We start from the raw sequence: 21,486 nt of genomic DNA on the forward strand, positions 1-21,486 counted from the left end.
ATATGTGCCATTATTTATCTATGAGTGATAAATTGCACTGTGAGTGATAAATTGCACCAGCCAATCCGCTTCTGTCCTCCTTCGAACACAGTCTGTAAAATGGAAGTTGGGAGCTGATTGGCTGGTACAATGTATCACTCACAGTGAAATGTATCAATCATTGATAAATAAGGGCAATGGTTTCACAAACTACAATTATACCAAGGGGAAAATTCAAATGTTTGAAAAGTCGGTTGGGTGTCTGTTTTTTCAGTCTATTAGATAGGAAAAAAACAGACACCCAACTGACTTTTCAAACATTTGAATTCCCCCCCTCCCCCCCAAGAGTCTAAAAATAACTCGCCACACACGTTACAATCCAATTGTGTATTCTAACAAATTTAGATTAGATTGCACAGAAACTGTGGTACCGGCAGTGAGATTGCACAGATGTATCAGATATGAAGAGACACTATAATACTGGATCAGGATACTGTGATGGGGAAACGTTTCCCCTGGTATCTCAGACTGTGGTATCCGTAGTGAGATTGCACAGATGTATCAGATATGAAGAGACACTATAATACTGGATCAGGATACTGTGATGCGGAAACGTTTCCCTGGTATCTCAGACTGTGGTATCCGTAGTGAGATCGCACAGATGTATCAGATGTGAAGAGACAATATAATACTGGATCTGGATACTGTGATGGGGAAACGTTTCCCCTGGTATCTCAGACTGTGGTATCCGTAGTGAGATTGCACAGATGTATCAGATATGAAGAGACACTATAATACTGGATCAGGATACTGTGATGGGGAAACGTTTCCCTGGTATCTCAGACTGTGGTATCCGTAGTGAGATCGCACAGATGTATCAGATATGAAGAGACAATATAATACTGGATCAGGATACTGTGATGGGGAAACGTTTCCCCTGGTATCTCAGACTGTGGTATCCGTAGTGAGATTGCACAGATGTATCAGATATGAAGAGACACTATAATACTGGATCTGGATACTGTGATGGGAAACGTTTCCCCTGGTATCTCGGACTGTGGTATCCGTAGTGAGATCGCACAGATGTATCAGATGTGAAGAGACACTATAATACTGGATCTGGATACTGTGATGGGAAACGTTTCCCCTGGTATCTCAGACTGTGGTATCCGTAGTGAGATCGCACAGATGTATCAGATGTGAAGAGACAATATAATACTGGATCAGAATACTGTGATGGGGAAACGTTTTCCTGGTATCTCAGACTGTGGTATCCGTAGTGAGATCGCACAGATGTACCAGATGTGAAGAGACAATATAATACTGGATCAGGATACTGTGATGGGGAAACGTTTCCCCTGGTATCTCGGACTGTGGTATCCGTAGTGAGATCGCACAGATGTATCAGATGTGAAGAGACAATATAATACTGGATCTGGATACTGTGATGGGGAAACGTTTCCCCTGGTATCTCAGACTGTGGTATCCGTAGTGAGATCGCACAGATGTATCAGATGTGAAGAGACAATATAATACTGGATCTGGATACTGTGATGGGAAACGTTTCCCCTGGTATCTCGGACTGTGGTATCCGTAGTGAGATCGCACAGATGTATCAGATGTGAAGAGACAATATAATACTGGATCAGGATACTGTGATGGGGAAACGTTTTCCTGGTATCTCAGACTGTGGTATCCGTAGTGAGATCGCACAGATGTACCAGATGTGAAGAGACAATATAATACTGGATCAGGATACTGTGATGGGGAAACGTTTCCCCTGGTATCTCGGACTGTGGTATCCGTAGTGAGATCGCACAGATGTATCAGATGTGAAGAGACAATATAATACTGGATCAGGATACTGTGATGGGGAAACGTTTCCCTGGTATCTCAGACTGTGGTATCCGTAGTGAGATCGCACAGATGTATCAGATGTGAAGAGACAATATAATACTGGATCTGGATACTGTGATGGGAAACGTTTCCCCTGGTATCTCGGACTGTGGTATCCGTAGTGAGATAACACAGATGTATCAGATGTGAAGAGACACTATAATACTGGATCAGGATACTGTGATGGGGAAACGTTTCCCTGGTATCTCAGACTGTGGTATCCGTAGTGAGATCGCACAGATGTATCAGATATGAAGAGACAATATAATACTGGATCAGGATACTGTGATGGGGAAACGTTTCCCCTGGTATCTCAGACTGTGGTATCCGTAGTGAGATTGCACAGATGTATCAGATATGAAGAGACACTATAATACTGGATCTGGATACTGTGATGGGAAACGTTTCCCCTGGTATCTCGGACTGTGGTATCCGTAGTGAGATCGCACAGATGTATCAGATGTGAAGAGACACTATAATACTGGATCTGGATACTGTGATGGGAAACGTTTCCCCTGGTATCTCAGACTGTGGTATCCGTAGTGAGATCGCACAGATGTATCAGATGTGAAGAGACAATATAATACTGGATCAGAATACTGTGATGGGGAAACGTTTTCCTGGTATCTCAGACTGTGGTATCTGTAGTGAGATCGCACAGATGTACCAGATGTGAAGAGACAATATAATACTGGATCAGGATACTGTGATGGGGAAACGTTTCCCCTGGTATCTCGGACTGTGGTATCCGTAGTGAGATCGCACAGATGTATCAGATGTGAAGAGACAATATAATACTGGATCTGGATACTGTGATGGGGAAACGTTTCCCCTGGTATCTCAGACTGTGGTATCCGTAGTGAGATCGCACAGATGTATCAGATGTGAAGAGACAATATAATACTGGATCTGGATACTGTGATGGGAAACGTTTCCCCTGGTATCTCGGACTGTGGTATCCGTAGTGAGATCGCACAGATGTATCAGATGTGAAGAGACAATATAATACTGGATCAGGATACTGTGATGGGGAAACGTTTTCCTGGTATCTCAGACTGTGGTATCCGTAGTGAGATCGCACAGATGTACCAGATGTGAAGAGACAATATAATACTGGATCAGGATACTGTGATGGGGAAACGTTTCCCCTGGTATCTCGGACTGTGGTATCCGTAGTGAGATCGCACAGATGTATCAGATGTGAAGAGACAATATAATACTGGATCAGGATACTGTGATGGGGAAACGTTTCCCTGGTATCTCAGACTGTGGTATCCGTAGTGAGATCGCACAGATGTATCAGATGTGAAGAGACAATATAATACTGGATCTGGATACTGTGATGGGAAACGTTTCCCCTGGTATCTCGGACTGTGGTATCCGTAGTGAGATAACACAGATGTATCAGATGTGAAGAGACAATATAATACTGGATCAGGATACTGTGATGGGAAACGTTTCCCCTGGTATCTCGGACTGTGGTATCCGTAGTGAGATCGCACAGATGTATCAGATACAATATAATACTGGATCTGGATACTGTGATGGGGAACGTTTCCCCTGGTATCTCGGACTGTGGTATCCGTAGTGAGATAACACAGATGTATCAGATGTGAAGAGACACTATAATACTGGATCAGGATACTGTGATGGGGAAACGTTTCCCTGGTATCTCGGACTGTGGTATCCGTAGTGAGATAACACAGATGTATCAGATGTGAAGAGACACTATAATACTGGATCAGGATACTGTGATGGGGAAACGTTTCCCTGGTATTTCGGACTGTGGTATCCGTAGTGAGATAACACAGATGTATCAGATGTGAAGAGACACTATAATACTGGATCAGGATACTGTGATGGGGAAACGTTTCCCTGGTATCTCAGACTGTGGTATCCGTAGTGAGATCGCACAGATGTATCAGATGTGAAGAGACAATATAATACTGGATCAGGATACTGTGATGGGGAAACGTTTCCCCTGGTATCTCGGACTGTGGTATCCGTAGTGAGATCGCACAGATGTATCAGATGTGAAGAGACAATATAATACTGGATCTGGATACTGTGATGGGGAAACGTTTCCCCTGGTATCTCAGACTGTGGTATCCGTAGTGAGATCGCACAGATGTATCAGATGTGAAGAGACAATATAATACTGGATCTGGATACTGTGATGGGGAAACGTTTCCCCTGGTATCTCGGACTGTGGTATCCGTAGTGAGATCGCACAGATGTATCAGATGTGAAGAGACAATAAAATACTGGATCAGGATACATACTGTGATGGGGAAACGTTTCCCCTGGTATCTCAGACTGTGGTATCCGTAGTGAGATTGCACAGATGTATCAGATATGAAGAGACACTATAATACTGGATCAGGATACTGTGATGGGGAAACGTTTCCCCTGGTATCTCAGACTGTGGTATCCGTAGTGAGATTGCACAGATGTATCAGATGTGAAGAGACACTATAATACTGGATCAGGATACTGTGATGGGGAAACGTTTCCCCTGGTATCTCAGACTGTGGTATCCGTAGTGAGATCGCACAGATGTATCAGATGTGAAGAGACAATATAATACTGGATCTGGATACTGTGATGGGGAAACGTTTCCCCTGGTATCTCAGACTGTGGTATCCGTAGTGAGATTGCACAGATGTATCAGATATGAAGAGACACTATAATACTGGATCAGGATACTGTGATGGGGAAACGTTTCCCCTGGTATCTCAGACTGTGGTATCCGTAGTGAGATTGCACAGATGTATCAGATGTGAAGAGACACTATAATACTGGATCAGGATACTGTGATGGGGAAACGTTTCCCCTGGTATCTCAGACTGTGGTATCCGTAGTGAGATCGCACAGATGTATCAGATGTGAAGAGACAATATAATACTGGATCTGGATACTGTGATGGGGAAACGTTTCCCTGGTATCTCAGACTGTGGTATCCGTAGTGAGATTGCACAGATGTATCAGATATGAAGAGACAATATAATACTGGATCAGGATACTGTGATGGGGAAACGTTTCCCCTGGTATCTCAGACTGTGGTATCCGTAGTGAGATCGCACAGATGTATCAGATGTGAAGAGACACTATAATACTGGATCAGGATACTGTGATGGGGAAACGTTTCCCTGGTATCTCAGACTGTGGTATCCGTAGTGAGATCGCACAGATGTATCAGATATGAAGAGACACTATAATACTGGATCTGGATACTGTGATGGGAAACGTTTCCCCTGGTATCTCGGACTGTGGTATCCGTAGTGAGATCGCACAGATGTATCAGATATGAAGAGACACTATAATACTGGATCTGGATACTGTGATGGGAAACGTTTCCCCTGGTATCTCGGACTGTGGTATCCGTAGTGAGATCGCACAGATGTATCAGATGTGAAGAGACAATATAATACTGGATCTGGATACTGTGATGGGGAAACGTTTCCCTGGTATCTCAGACTGTGGTATCCGTAGTGAGATTGCACAGATGTATCAGATATGAAGAGACAATATAATACTGGATCAGGATACTGTGATGGGGAAACGTTTCCCCTGGTATCTCAGACTGTGGTATCCGTAGTGAGATCGCACAGATGTATCAGATGTGAAGAGACACTATAATACTGGATCTGGATACTGTGATGGGAAACGTTTCCCCTGGTATCTCGGACTGTGGTATCCGTAGTGAGATCGCACAGATGTATCAGATGTGAAGAGACAATATAATACTGGATCTGGATACTGTGATGGGGAAACGTTTCCCTGGTATCTCAGACTGTGGTATCCGTAGTGAGATTGCACAGATGTATCAGATATGAAGAGACAATATAATACTGGATCAGGATACTGTGATGGGGAAACGTTTCCCCTGGTATCTCAGACTGTGGTATCCGTAGTGAGATCGCACAGATGTATCAGATGTGAAGAGACACTATAATACTGGATCAGGATACTGTGATGGGGAAACGTTTCCCTGGTATCTCAGACTGTGGTATCCGTAGTGAGATCGCACAGATGTATCAGATATGAAGAGACACTATAATACTGGATCTGGATACTGTGATGGGAAACGTTTCCCCTGGTATCTCGGACTGTGGTATCCGTAGTGAGATCGCACAGATGTATCAGATATGAAGAGACACTATAATACTGGATCTGGATACTGTGATGGGAAACGTTTCCCCTGGTATCTCGGACTGTGGTATCCGTAGTGAGATCGCACAGATGTATCAGATGTGAAGAGACAATATAATACTGGATCTGGATACTGTGATGGGGAAACGTTTCCCTGGTATCTCAGACTGTGGTATCCGTAGTGAGATTGCACAGATGTATCAGATATGAAGAGACAATATAATACTGGATCAGGATACTGTGATGGGGAAACGTTTCCCCTGGTATCTCAGACTGTGGTATCCGTAGTGAGATCGCACAGATGTATCAGATGTGAAGAGACACTATAATACTGGATCTGGATACTGTGATGGGAAACGTTTCCCCTGGTATCTCGGACTGTGGTATCCGTAGTGAGATCGCACAGATGTATCAGATGTGAAGAGACAATATAATACTGGATCTGGATACTGTGATGGGGAAACGTTTCCCTGGTATCTCAGACTGTGGTATCCGTAGTGAGATTGCACAGATGTATCAGATATGAAGATACAATATAATACTGGATCAGGATACTGTGATGGGGAAACGTTTCCCCTGGTATCTCAGACTGTGGTATCCGTAGTGAGATCGCACAGATGTATCAGATGTGAAGAGACACTATAATACTGGATCTGGATACTGTGATGGGAAACGTTTCCCTGGTATCTCGGACTGTGGTATCCGTAGTGAGATCGCACAGATGTATCAGATATGAAGAGACACTATAATACTGGATCTGGATACTGTGATGGGGAAACGTTTCCCCTGGTATCTCGGACTGTGGTATCCGTAGTGAGATCGCACAGATGTATCAGATATGAAGAGACAATATAATACTGGATCAGGATACTGTGATGGGAAACGTTTCCCCTGGTATCTCGGACTGTGGTATCCGTAGTGAGATCGCACAGATGTATCAGATATGAAGAGACAATATAATACTGGATCAGGATACTGTGATGGGAAACGATTCCCTGGTATCTCGGACTGTGGTATCCGTAGTGAGATCGCACAGATGTATCAGATATGAAGAGACAATATAATACTGGATCAGGATACTGTGATGGGAAACGTTTCCCCTGGTATCTCGGACTGTGGTATCCGTAGTGAGATCGCACAGATGTATCAGATATGAAGAGACAATATAATACTGGATCTGGATACTGTGATGGGAAACGTTTCCCCTGGTATCTCGGACTGTGGTATCCGTAGTGAGATCGCACAGATGTATCAGATATGAAGAGACACTATAATACTGGATCTGGATACTGTGATGGGAAACGTTTCCCCTGGTATCTCGGACTGTGGTATCCGTAGTGAGATAACACAGATGTATCAGATTCCCAAACAAATACTATTCCATGAAACGCAAAGTGTTCCATTGTCTGGATTCCTACATGAATTTAGCTTATGTCCTGTAGAAGAGCATACAGATGTTCTGTTCTGAGGCACGAGGACACAATGTCACTGGCATATCTGCTTTACCCTTTTTATACATCTGGATGATTGAAGTTGATTTCATCATTATTATTGTAAACCTTATTCTCTTTGTTGCATTGTAATGCACAAAGCCTCATTATATAAATATTACAGTAAGTCATCCAACTCTTATAGAAGGTTATACATTTGTGATTACACCAAAAGATAAAATACTAACACTGTGCAATGTGCGGTGAGATAAGAAACACAATTCATTTGACTAAAAAACAATGAAACTAAATAGTTTGTAAAGTGTGTGGCATAAAGTTTACTAAACTCTCCGCCATCAGGAAATCCTACAACAGTGAGACGTAAAACTACTCAGGACTTTTTTATAGGACAGTGAGGTAAATACTCTGCAAGTCAGGGGTTCCCAGCTCCAGTCCACTAATGCCCGGGTCACGTTTTCAGGATTTTTATCCGAGGAAGGAGGTGCATTAGGTACAGTATCAGTAAAAGACATCAACGCACATGTGGGCCGGAGACCCAACCCACATGGCCAAGATGGCGGATGTGGCACTGAGGTGCATAATCCCTTGTGCTTCAGCGCCATTTTCTAATGAACTATCATATTACGTGTACTGTAGATGACTAAATGTATGTTTAATAATGTGTTTTACCAGGTTATAGAGAATTAAGGTATTTTATTTTAAAAGGCTTTAACATTTGGAAACAGATTGCTCTTGAGACATTCTCACATAGGAAGTGATACGTTAATTATCTTCCCCTAGTGTGAAATGACCAAGTCTTGTTTACAGTTAACGCTGTTCAGGGTATTCTTGCGTATCTCTATGTGAAACAGACACACACAGGAGAAAATAATTTATTTTCACGAATTCCCTGTACATTTGTAACAGTTATATATTAAATGAGATTGGCATATAAATATACACACACACATATATAAAGCAGGAGGAAATTGTTTTATCCAGTTGTTAGTGCCTATGAAATAAAGCCGTATTTAATAACATTTTGTGAAATAGCATGATTGAGGCATCAGAAGCATAATCTCCAGTAAGTGCTTTTTACCAGGGGGTAATTGGATACCAGAATTAGTCTTTTTGAGCAATAAACATCTTGCCTTTAAGACGACTGCATCTGTATATCCGGTCCCCGCACCTGTGCATCAATCCAGAAAACATGGCCTTTTGGAGGTACTTTAGGACTGGCGTTGAGAACCACGCATGCAAATGAGCTAGATATTAGACATGAGCGCCACATCACCACACGGTTAGGTCCATGCACGCACTCACCTGAAGAAGGAGCAGAGGAAACAGCAGGGGGAGTTGGAGAGGTGAAACCATCAGCAGGGGGTTGGGCTCCTGCAGCAGCAGCATCTGGGGTAGTTGAGGAGGGAGGGCTAGTAGCAGGAGCATGGGGGACAGGGGCAGGTGTGGAGGTAACAGGAATGGGAGTGGTGCCAGCGGGGGCTAAGTGGAGAGAGGAAGATGTGACGTTAATACAGAAAGCATGTTAGGTGGGATTAGAGATGCTTTCATGAAGCTTAGTGTTATGAATTTAGTCCAGAGAATTAGGAAATGCCACCATTCACACAAGCAGAACTCATGCAAGGAGAAGAACGGTCATTCTCGCCTTATTCCTCTGTACGCACCCAGGCAGGGGTAACGCTTACCAATTACCACATATGAGGGAGGATCAATAACTAAGGTAACAAGACTTCTCATTGCGTACATATATTCAACTTCTACATAAACGTATAATCAATAGTATGGCCTTGGTACAGATCATTTGCCCCCATACTTGTCTAAACATTTGTTCCAGCAGTACACTAAGGCATCTGTCCCGGCAATCCGTGCCAAGCACCTGGAGCCAGAACATAACGCCTGCTGTGACTCTCCTTCCACCCAGGTGCTTCTGCAATGGTCCAGAGATGGAACTCGGTGCCAGGTCAGGGTTGTGGGGAGGATGGGCCAGTACTTCCCAATGGCAGCGCTGTAACTACTCACGCGTGCGGCTGGCTGAGTGTGACCTGGGGTCATCAAGCAGCGACTCAGGTCAATGTGTCACACAAGCGGTCAGCATTCAGAGTATCTCCCTTGGTGAGGAAATAAACACAAAGGACGCGCCCTTGTGGTCCCAAAACACGGTCGCTATGACCAATTTTTGCTGGTGAAGTTGTTTTGAATTTCTTTGAAGGTGGGGACGATGCGTATTTCCGAGTCACGGATGTCTGTTTCGTCTCCGGTGTCACATGATGCTCCCACATTTTATTGCCTGTAACAATGCACTGCAGGAACTGCGCTCCCACCTCATGGCGCCGCTTCAAGTGCACGATAGACAATCCCATCCTATTGGTTGTGTGAGCTTCGGTAACCAGTGTGAGCACTTCTTCCTGTACCCCAGATGTTGTGCACGTTACAACGGCACCCACTGAGATGTTCAGGTCATCAGCAATATCACTAACTCATATGCGTCCATCCTCCTGAATCAGACCCTCAGTGCGGCACAAATTGTCATCTGTGATGGGCGTGCTTGGCCGGCTGGATCACTGCTCATCCTGACCGTCTGTCCTGCCGTTATTAAAGGCCGTGCACCAAACCTGTTTCCAGGACATGACGTTACCACCGGACACCGTGACATGTTGCCAATGAGTGTCCTCTGCTGATCTGCCCTATAGACACAGAAATCTGATCATGGATGTTGGGACAGCAGAACTGATATAAGGGGCACATTAATGGCCGTGAGGGGAAGTGGTGGTCTACCTGCCCTGGTGGGAAATTAGACTGACAGAGAACATTACACAGGTGTGGTCTTGTTACCTTACTTACTGAACCACCTTTTCTTAATTAACACTATATGTAAAGCAAAACACGTCCCATTTTAATTATAATAAAGGGCTTATATCGCAGTCTGTAGAAAGGGACCCGCTGACTGAAACCTACCGCAGTGACGGATTAAACACTTATAGACATGTACTCTACATTGCAGTTGATAAGGAGCTTTCTTTCCCAATTTGTTTCTGCTGAATTAACGTCCAGTGAAATATAATCACTTGATAGCAATTGTACCCGTGATATTTGCTTTTTATATTGTACTCCATCGAAATGTATGCAGACACGTCCATTAACTCTAATTTCTGCCATCTAAATAATACTGTGAAATGCATTATACTTGGCTGTGTGTTAGAATACAAATAATGCACATGAGTATACGGGAAGGGCCCAGGAATCCAGCTTCCACATCTGAAGTACAGAATTTCTCAGTACGACTGAGACAGTGACACTTTTGCTTTCTGATGGTACAATGGGGGTTATTCGAAGTTGTTAACAAACCATAAAAGTTAGCAACTAGACAAAGCATGTGCACTGCAGATGTAACATGTGCAGAGAGAGTTAGATTACAAGGTACTTACTAATAAAGGCACAATATTACTTCATTTATCTGTATTACTTAGTTTTTCCCCCAGGATGGCATCAGTTTTATTATACATACAGTACATTGAGAAGGGGGTAAAGATTAACGTAAATCAAACCTCAAAAACATACTTTAGCGCTACGGTTTCTTAAAAGAACTAGTGAGCTCTGGAATTTGCACTATACTGTACAGAGATCACTTATCTATGCAGGGATAAGGTCTGTTCTATTGCTTTATGTATCATAATGTTCCTGAGAGACACAAGTGCATAACCTGCGAGAGACAGAGGGACCAGACAAAGTATATTTAAGAAGAGACTGTTTCTATTTCTGAGACAATGCCACCAAACTCTGAGCTTTGACTTAGGACTGCGTACTGGACAGCCGGCACCGCAGCGATGGCTGCCGCACTCTGTGTGCTCCTGCCGACTCGGTCCTGTCTCAGACGGTACGCGGGTGACGGAAGCAGGCAGGCTTAGCGAGCCACCACACAGCCGGAATGCTGAGTGATTAAATGCCCAGCTTTCAGTGGAATTATCCGTTAAAAATGGCAGCACAGCGGTAATGTGACGGTATTACTTACCGGGAGACGTACCTGGAAAGACGCTTGGTGGCGACGGAGTGGGGACAGCGATTGGGACACCCACGCTACCGCTTCCACTGTTCTCCCGACTGCTGCTCCGACTGCTGGGGTGACTGCTGCCACTACTGCCACTGCTACTACAAGGAGCAAATAGAGAGTCAGTACAGCCCCCTATAGGTAGGTCATCCATGACGGAGTATTTCTATTCTTACACCACTCCCTCACCCACAGAGGGTTGCTGCATGTCTGTACGTGTGATATCCATACAGTGACCCGACATTAGGTATACAGCCAACCAAATAAATGTCTGCTGGGAGATACCGTAACCGTGTGATGTGCAGGAGGTGGGGCATTCGTTCTAGGTTACAGAAAACACTAACCAATCCAAGAAGCATACGTTATTTATGTACTCTGTGACTGGGCGCTGCGGGTCCCATGTGGCACCATATAAATAAAGGATGATAATACGACTATACACAATACATGAATTTATTAACTTTTCTATCATATGTAATGGCTTTCTCTAATAATTGTTCTGAAGGAAGAAAAAGTATACCAGCACTTGCTGAATGACACGTCTAGAGATGAACCGGATGTAACAGCATAACAACTATTTATTAAAATATGTATTTTAAAGTTAAAAATCAACTTAAGTTCTAAAAATGCCACAAATATATTAAATATGCAATCACACCAATTCAATTGCCATATTATTAAGGAATGGTCAGTTTGATGAACGGTTTGTTTGATTTATTGTAATTGGAACGCGGGTGCAATGCGCTATGCCACTACCAACCAGGAAGCTATAGGGGCTCTTTGAACACTTCCAGCACATGCTTCTGATGAAGCTGTATGCCCATAGCCTGGCGAAACGCGTCAAGTTCTGAGTCTTCCCATATAGTCTCCGGAACCAGTACTTTCTGTATATGGTGTATTTTGGACTGCATTACTCTACACTGGAACACAGTCTGCAGTGTTTGGCGGACCATCACTTCAACCCAATTCATCTGCAAATGGCATTACTAAGAGACTGCTGGGGACTGTTTAGCCACATTCTGGTAAAACCGCGGTGCTAATGGTGGACATTTAATAGTCACAATCTGGAGAGGGTCCTAATCCAGCATTTGGTAAATATACAGGAGACAGACCAGTGGCAATATGAATTGGTGTGATTATTTACAAATTTAATATATTTGTGGCATTTTTAGAACTTATGTTGATTTGTAATTTTAATATATGTTTTAATAAATTTCTGATATACTGTTACAAACCGTCCAGCTCTATAATATCATTCAGCAAGCGCCGGTATACGTTTCTTCTCAGATAACCTATTTAGGGGACTGACCACCCCCACACCAGCTGCTAATGACAGCACACCTAAATTTGTTTGTAATTTATACTGTTTGTTCCTAACGAGGTTTACTTCATGTTAATGTATTTGCTCATGCATCCCATTCCCTTATTTGTTACTAATTACACTGTCATTCTTTCTAGCTCCCTGCTGTTTGGCGTGTCTTTATATCATCCAGCGTTATGTACTGTCACTGCCCTTGGATACAAGGCACAGTTGCTTCAGATAAACAACGGACGTCAGTGAAGAGAGCACAGCAGGACCGAGTCGTATCCCACAGCAACTAAAATAATTGGCTAAAGACATAATTACACGGCGAAACGCGCACAAGGAAGCCAGATAAACAGAGCCACGGACTTAGGAGAGGTTGCAGGAGGGCTTGATCAATAAAATAAATTAAAAGTCATCCAAAGGTGGCAAATACTCTTATTCGCATCTTAAATAACTGGAACAAACTTGAGAAGCTAGAGTGGGATCTCCATGTATCCTTGGGAGTACAGCGTGGCAGAATCTGCAGACCCAGGCTACCCCAAAACAAAGCAAGTGCTGGGGAGAGTAGCGTTATGCACAATATATAACCATGCCATGGACATGAGGAAATCAGTGATTTTTATATGAACACACAAAGTCCAAGGAAAGTTTGGCAGCATTTCCACTTGAGCGTTATTTGGACCTTGCAGTCGTACACGTAGGATAGAATTCTCCTGCTCTATAAATTTCCACACAAAAAGTTCTACAAGAATAAGCTGGATTAAAAGTTCTTTACAGTACAAGCCTTAAAGGTGACACTTGGCTGGCAAATCTATTAGACAGGAAGGATAATATCTAATTGTGTTTCAAAATAGAATATACAGTGTTCTAGCAGTGATTGAAGTACGACAGAGAGCTGGTTACATTTTAGGGACAAAAGATTTGTTTATTTTTGAAGTTTAGTTTATTTGTGGTTTTCTTACATAAGTCCCAATATACTCCAGATTCACTTTGAACATGATAGTGGGTACTTGGGGTTTATACGTAGTGACTGCACACCCTCATATCAGTACATGTTATCACCTACCAAAATAAACGGTTGTTCCTGTCAAAAGCAGGGGTCGTCATTTACAGAAAAGGAGGGTGTACAGCCCCTTTAATGGAATTATCCTGAGGGGTCACCGAGTGAACCCCCAGCCATGACACAGACCAGGACTGGCAAGTCAACTCTCCTAAACTCATAAATAAACTGAGCAACAATTTAATGGGGACATTGGGGCTAATTCACACCTGTACGCTAGGCTGCGTTTTCGTGCAGCGGGCGATCAAGTCTAAACTGCGCATGCGTACGCACCGCAATGCGCAGGCACATCGCACGGGTACAAAGCGGATCGCCGCTCAGCGATGGGATTGTGCGAAGGATCCATTCGCACGGGTGTTCGCAAGGAGACTGACAGGAAGAGGGCGTTTGTGGGTGTCAACTGACTGTTTTCTGGGAGTGATTGGAAAAATGCAGGCGTGTCCAAGCGTTTGCAGGGCGGGTGTCTGACGTTAATTCTGGTCCCGGACAGGCTGATGTGATCGCAGCGGCTGAGTAAGTCCTGGGTTACTCAGAGACTGCACAAAAAGTTTGTACAGCGCTGCTACACGTGTTCGCACACTTGCACAGCTAAAATACACTCCCGTGTGGGCGGCGACTATGCGAAAGCAGGACTGCAAAAAAACCTAGCGAGCGAACAGGTCTGAATTAGCCCCATTGTATGCTACCCAGTGTTGTAGTTGTGGCTTTGCCGAACATTTACAGGACAAGATAAAAAAGAATACATGAACACACAAACGTCTGTACAGAGAACTAAACAAGTGACATACTGTATTTGAAAGGACTGGAATTACATGATCTGAAAACAAGACACAAATAACTAAATTCAAAGGAAAACACCTACAAGGCATTCGGTATAAAAATAAAAGACAAGAAAATAGAATGATAAAACGCCAGTCACAAAACACTTCTAGAAGCGCAGGCAGCGGCGGAACCCTCCTGATGCTCTGCAGTAGTGAAGGAGTTTGCGCACAGGATTGAAAAACGTTCTTCAAAAATGCGCTATTAAAAAAACAAGGCAGCAGCGGCAGCCAAACGATGTATGGACCAATTTACTGCTATTTGTTACAGAACTGGCCGTAACGAGGGAGTTATGTTAGAAAAAACGTGAAAGGCTTAATAATCGTATTAAAAAAAATATAGATACTACAGAAAAAAATAACAGAAAATACAACTTGGTGCAGCAGCTATTTCTTATTTAACATTTCTTTAATCTTGCTTCAATTGTAAAGGACATACTCCAGTAAACTGCGGCGAGCTGCTCTAGGAATATGCCACTGATTATTTGGCGCAGTTGCTTAAATAGCTTACATATACCTGTATGTGCGGTTCCTCTGGTTGAATGAAGCTGTTCTAACAGGGCTCTGTTGCTGTGAGGGAGCCGAGTTACGTGTGGGGCTGGGTACATAGTCATTTGGTACCACAGGGGGGCGCACAGGCTCCAGTGTGCGATAGGGTGAGTGTCGCCTTCAAGAAAAAATAAATAAATAAAAAAAAATAAACTTCCAAACGTCAGCCCGAAAACGCGGGACATCAGGACAGAATCGTAACCACCAAAACTCCCGTATTCATCAGGTGTGGGGGCTCTCGTGTGTATACAGTCAGCTACCATGCTGAAAAGCTTTCACTTACGGTAACCCCTTCACTGCTACACAATTTGCAGAGCATTGGTGGAGAATGTAATCCTAAACATTATAAAACAAATGGATAAAAGCAGACAAACGCTGAGGGTAGGGGGTGATGGACACAGCAATGGCCCTGAAAACGCTCAGCTGTAACACTATACACACAAACATTTCCCTTTCTTCCAATAAGAAAAAATAAAGATGTCAAATAAGACACTTTTTTCTATTTAATAACTGTATGCTTTTAGGGGTGTTTAACTGAAATTGTGGCGCATTATTCATGTAGTGCAAAAAAGCTGTCACAGGATGTTAGTTTGTGAATAATTTCTGAACACACAGTTGTGCTACAGTCATGCGGAAAACACGGAACACGTAAGCTACATTACAGCACGGCTGTATGTTATAAAGTGACTGTCGTACAGGTACATTCGTATAAGCTGTAGAGACAGAACATGCACATTTACATGTCATTCCTGCCTATGTATCATGTAATCACTGAGGTCTGGCACAAGGCTATGTAGCATATAGAAGCCTGTATCTGTGCACAGCATTGGATAACTACACATCATATACACCTGGTAATAATAGTATCATTACTTTATAGGGAAAACTGCTCTGGCACAGTAAATCAGAATGGCTCCCTATCACACTTGCTCGGAAAGCTGTATTGTGTCTCCACTACTTTCATAACAGAATAGTTACCCAAGAGTTCCTTTGCCACTCATTGGTGGACTAGGTGGCTTCTGAGTAGGTGGCGTAGTACGTGGCAGACCTCCCATCTTCATGTTCTGGGTACTGACCTGCAATAAGAGAAAGGCAGCTCGGCAACAATATACGATTAAAACGCACATAATAAATGTGGTTTGGGAAAATAAATACAAAACATGCAATAGAAGGAGGTGTCCTGCAACGTCGGTACATACATACAGTAATAATTGTGGATGGTGAAACGTACATAATAATTGTGAATTGGGAAAATAAATAAATAAGACACAAGCAACCAAAGGATGTGTCCTGCAATGCTGGTCAGCAGCAAGATGGTGAAACATACATAATACTTGTTGTTTGGGAAAATAAAAAAAAGTAGCATTCCAGGACACATACTCCTATTGCTCGTCAGCAGCCGGATGGTGAAACGTACATAATTATGGATTGGGAAAATAAATCAGACAAAAGCAATAGGAGGATGTGTCCTGAAACGCTGTCAGCAGTTTGATGGTACATAAGAATTAATGATTGGGAAATAAAGAAGACACAAGCAATAGGAGAATGTGTCCTGAAACGCCAGTCAGCAGCCAAATGCTGAAACATACATAATAATTGTGGTTATGAAAAATAAGAAAAAAACAACAAGCAATATGTGTCCTGCAATGACGACCAGCAGCCGGCTGGTTAACGTACTGTACATGCATGTATTTCCAATGAACAGAAAGTTAGGAGGTGGTACTGAGATGACTTAAAGAGAATCTGGTAAGAGTCAAAAGTTTTTTACACAGTTACGGGACTAGCAAAATAAGTTTTCGTCTGCTCTCAATCTAAAAAGGTTTTAAACCAACCGGTAAATCTTTTTCTCGTAGTCCGTAGAGGATGCTGGGGACTCCGTAAGGACCATGGGGATAGACGGGCTCCGCAGGAGACATGGGCACTTTAAGAAAGACTTTGGATCTGGGTGTGCACTGGCTCCTCCCTCTATGCCCCTCCTCCAGACCTCAGTTAGAGAAACTGTGCCCAGAGGAGACGGACAGTACGAGGAAAGGATTTTAGTTAATCCAAGGGCAAGATTCATACCAGCCACACCAATCACACCGTATAACTTGTGATATACTATCTAGTTAACAGTATGAAAAAACAACATAGCATCGGTCCAAAACCGATGAAACTATAACATAACCCTTATGTAAGCAATAACTATATACAAGTCTTGCAGAAGTAGTCCGCACTTGGTACAGGCGCCCAGCATCCTCTACGGACTACGAGAAAAAGATTTACCGGTAGGTTTAAAATCTTATTTTCTCTAACGTCCTAGAGGATGCTGGGGACTCCGTAAGGACCATGGGGATTATACCAAAGCTCCCAAACGGGCGGGAGAGTGCGGATGACTCTGCAGCACCGATTGAGCAAACAGGAGGTCCTCCTCAGCCAGAGAACTATTTGACCCCGACCAAGTAGCAGCTCGGCACAGCTGTAGTGCTGAGACCCCTCGGGCAGCCGCCCAAGAAGAGCCCACCTTCCTAGTGGAATGGGCCTTAACCGATTTTGGTAACGGCAATCCTGCCGTAGAATGCGCCTGCTGAATCGTGTTACAGATCCAGCGAGCAACATTCTGCTTTGAAGCGGGAGCGCCAACCTTGTTGGCTGCATACAGGACAAACAGTGCTTCTGTCTTCCTGACTCTAGCCGTTCTGGCCACGTAAATTTTCAAAGCCCTGACCAGATTAAGGGACTCGGAATCCTCCAAGTCACGCGTAGCCACAGGCCCGACAATAGGTTGGTTCATATGAAAAGATGAGACCACTTTAGGTAAGAATTGAGGACGAGTCCGCAATTCTGCCCTATCCATATGGAAAACCAGATAGGGGCTTTTATGTGATAAAGCCGCTAATTCCGAAACTCGCCTAGCCGAAGACAAGGCTAACAACATGACCACTTTCCAAGTGAGATATTTCAACTCCACTGTTTTAAATGGTTCAAACAAATGTGACTTAAGGAAACTTGACACCACGTTAAGTTCCCAAGGCGCCACCGGAGGTACAAAAGGAGGCTGAATATGCAGTACTCCCTTCACAAACATCTGTACTTCTGGGAGAGAGGCCAATTCCTTTTGAAAGAAAATGGATAAGGCCAAAATCTGAACCTTAATAGATCCTAATTTTAGGCCCAAATTCACTCCAGTTTGTAGGAAGTGAAGAAAACGGCCCAGATGGAATTCTTCCGTAGGAACATTCCTGGCCTCACACCAAGAAACATATTTTCGCCATATTCGGTGATAATGTTTTGATGTCACGTCCTTCCTAGCCTTTATTAGTGTAGGAATAACCTCATCCGGAATACTTTTTTCCACTAGGATCCGGCGTTCAACCACCATGCCGTCAAACGCAGCCGCGGTAAGTTTGGAACGGACAGGGCCCCTGTTGCAACAGTTCCTGTCTTAGAGGAAGAGGCCACGGATCTTCTGTGAGCATCTCCTGCAGATCCGGATACCAGGTCCTTCGTGGCCAATCTGGAACAATGAGGATTGTTCTCAATCTTCTTTTTCTTATTATTCTCAACACCTTGGGTATGAGAGGAAGAGGAGGAAATACATAGACCGACCGGAACACCCACGGTGTCACTAGGGCATCCACAGCTACCGCCTGAGGGTCTCTTGACCTGGCGCAATACCTTTGTAGCTTTTTGTTGAGACGGGACGCCATCATGTCTATTTGGGGCAGTCCCCACTGACTTGCAATCTGCGCGAAGACTTCCTGATGAAGTCCCCACTCTCCCGGATGTAGGTCGTGTCTGCTGAGGAAGTCTGCTTCCCAGTTGTCCACTCCCGGAATGAACACGGCTGACCATGCGCTTACATGATTTTTCGGCCAGCGAAGAATTCTGGTGGCTTCCGCCATCGCCACTCTGCTTCCTTGTGCCGCCTGCGGTTTACATGAACTACTGCGGTGACGTTGTCTGACTGGATCAGAACTGGTTGGTCACGAAGTAATGCCTCCGCTTGATGTAGGGCGTTGTATATGGCCCTCAGTTCCAGGATGTTGATGTGGAGACAAGTCTCTAGACTTGACCAAAGACCTTGGAAATTTCTTCCCTGTGTGACTGCTCCCCAACCTCGGAGGCTGGCATCCGTGGTCACCAGGATCCAGTCCTGAATGCCGAACCTGCGGCCCTCTAGGAGGTGAGCACTCTGCAGCCACCACAGGAGAGATACCCTGGCTCTGGGGGACAGGGTGATCCGCTGATGAATTTGTAGATGTGACCCGGACCACTTGTCCAGTAGGTCCCATTGGAAAGTCCTCGCATGGAACCTGCCGAAGGGAATGGCTTCGTATGATGCCACCATCTTCCCCAGGACTCGAGTGCCGTGATGCACTGACACCTGTTTTGGCTTCAATAAGTTCCTGACCAGATTCATGAGTTCTTGAGCTTTTTCTGTCGGAAGAAAAACCCTTTTCTGGTCTGTGTCCAGAATCATGCCCAAGAAGGTAGGATTCAGCTGTGACTTTAGAATATTGAGAATCCAGCCGTGTTGCTGTAACACCTTCAGTAAAAGTGATACGCTGTTCAGCAACTTCTCCCGTGATCTCGCTTTTATGAGGATATCGTCCAAGTATGGGATAATTGTGACACCCTGCTTGCGCAGGAGCACCATAATTTCCGCCATTACCTTGGTGAAAATCCTCGGGGCCGTGGAAAGCCCAAACGGCAACGTCTGAAATTGGTAATGACAATCCTGTACCGCAAATCTCAGGTACGCCTGATGAGGAGGATATATGGGAACATGCAGGTATGCATCCTTTATGTCCAGAGATACCATAAAATCTCCCCCTTCCAGGCTGGCGATGACCGCTCTGAGCGATTCCATTTTGAACTTGAACCGTTTTAAGTAAAGGTTCAGGGATTTTAAATTCAAAATGGGTCTGACCGAACCGTCCGGTTTCGGGACCACAAACAGAGTTGAGTAGTATCCCTTCCCTCTTTGAAGCAGGGGAACCTCGACCACCACTTGTTGAAGACACAATTTGTGAATCGCATATAACACTATCTCCCTTTCTAGGGGAGAAGTCGCTAGCGCCGATTTGAAAAACCAGCGAGGGGGCACCTCTTCGAATTCCAGCTTGTATCCCTGAGAAACAATTTCTATTGCCCAGGGATCCACCTGTGAGTGAACCCAGATGTGGCTGAAAAGTCGAAGATGTGCCCCAACTGGAGCGGACTCCCTCAGGGGAGCCCCAGCGTCATGCGGTGGATTTTGCAGAGGCCGGGGAGGACTTCTGTTCCTGGGAACTAGCTGTGTTGTGCAGCTTTTTCTCTCTGCCCTTACCTCTGGCAAGAAAGGACGATCCACGTACTCTTTTGCTTTTAGTTGAACGAAAGGACTGCATTTGATAATGAGGCGCTTTCTTAGGTTGTGAGGGAACATAAGGCAAAAAAATCGATTTACCTGCCGTAGCTGTGGAGACGAGGTCCGAGAGGCCTTCTCCAAATAATTCCTCACCCTTGTAAGGTAAAAACTCCATATGCCTCTTTGAGTCGGCATCACCTGTCCACTGTCGGGTCCATAAGACTCGCCTAGCAGAAATAGACATAGCATTTATTCTAGAACCCAGTAAACTAATGTCTCTTTGAGCATCCCTCATATATAAGACAGCATCTTTTATATGCCCTAGGGCAGTGGTTCCCAAACTTTTTTGAATCATGGCACCCTAGAGTATCAGATTTTTTTTCACGGCACCCCTAAGCCAATAGTTTCATATTGAAAAAGTTAGAAAGAAATATTAAATTAAGTAAATTGTCTTTATAGGTCATCCTTAGGGTAACTTATGTGGTGAGGGACAAGATTTGCTTCTGATTGTCAATATATTTTATGATTGTCAGCCATTAACACTGGTTTTGCTTTTTACATTGACCATGCAGAATTTGAATTGGTTCTGGACCACCAACCCGAGGCACCCCTGCAAGTGTCCCGAGGCACCCCAGGGAGCCACGGCACACAGTTTGGGAACCACTGCTCTAGGGTCATTAAAATGGTATCCTTATCTAGGGTCTCAATTTCCGCTGATAAGGTATCTGTCCATACTGCTACAGCACTACAAACGCAGGCCGACGCAATTGCCGGTCTGAGTATCGTACCAGAATGTGTGTAAATGGACTTCAAGGTAACCTCCTGCTTGCGGTCAGCAGGATCCTTGAGGGTAGCCGTATCTTGGGATGGCAGCGCTATCTTTTTTGATAAGCGTGTCAAT

General features: G+C 44.2%; 1 protein-coding gene across 35 annotated transcripts in view; it reads right to left on the reverse strand.

Moving 5' to 3' along the window:
- The window catches only part of ABI2 (abl interactor 2), a 247,883-nt gene that overhangs the window by 62,313 nt on the left and 164,084 nt on the right, over positions 1-21,486 (reverse strand). For 4 of the 35 annotated variants that reach the window (XM_063932615.1, XM_063932618.1, XM_063932620.1 and 1 more), the window contains 4 exons: positions 16,232-16,329; positions 15,222-15,371; positions 11,497-11,621; positions 8,781-8,957 (listed from right to left, as the gene is read on the reverse strand). In XM_063932615.1, the coding sequence (XP_063788685.1) occupies positions 8,781-8,957; positions 11,497-11,621; positions 15,222-15,371; positions 16,232-16,329 (550 nt within the window). Of the gene's footprint in view, positions 1-8,780; positions 8,958-11,484; positions 11,622-15,221; positions 15,372-16,231; positions 16,330-21,486 lie in introns of all 35 variants that reach the window. The other 31 variants (XM_063932626.1, XM_063932629.1, XM_063932635.1 and 28 more) reach the window with 12 other exon arrangements.

This window comes from Pseudophryne corroboree, chromosome 7, assembly GCF_028390025.1.
Source record: "Pseudophryne corroboree isolate aPseCor3 chromosome 7, aPseCor3.hap2, whole genome shotgun sequence".
In the NCBI taxonomy this organism is placed as follows: Eukaryota; Metazoa; Chordata; class Amphibia; order Anura; family Myobatrachidae; genus Pseudophryne; species Pseudophryne corroboree.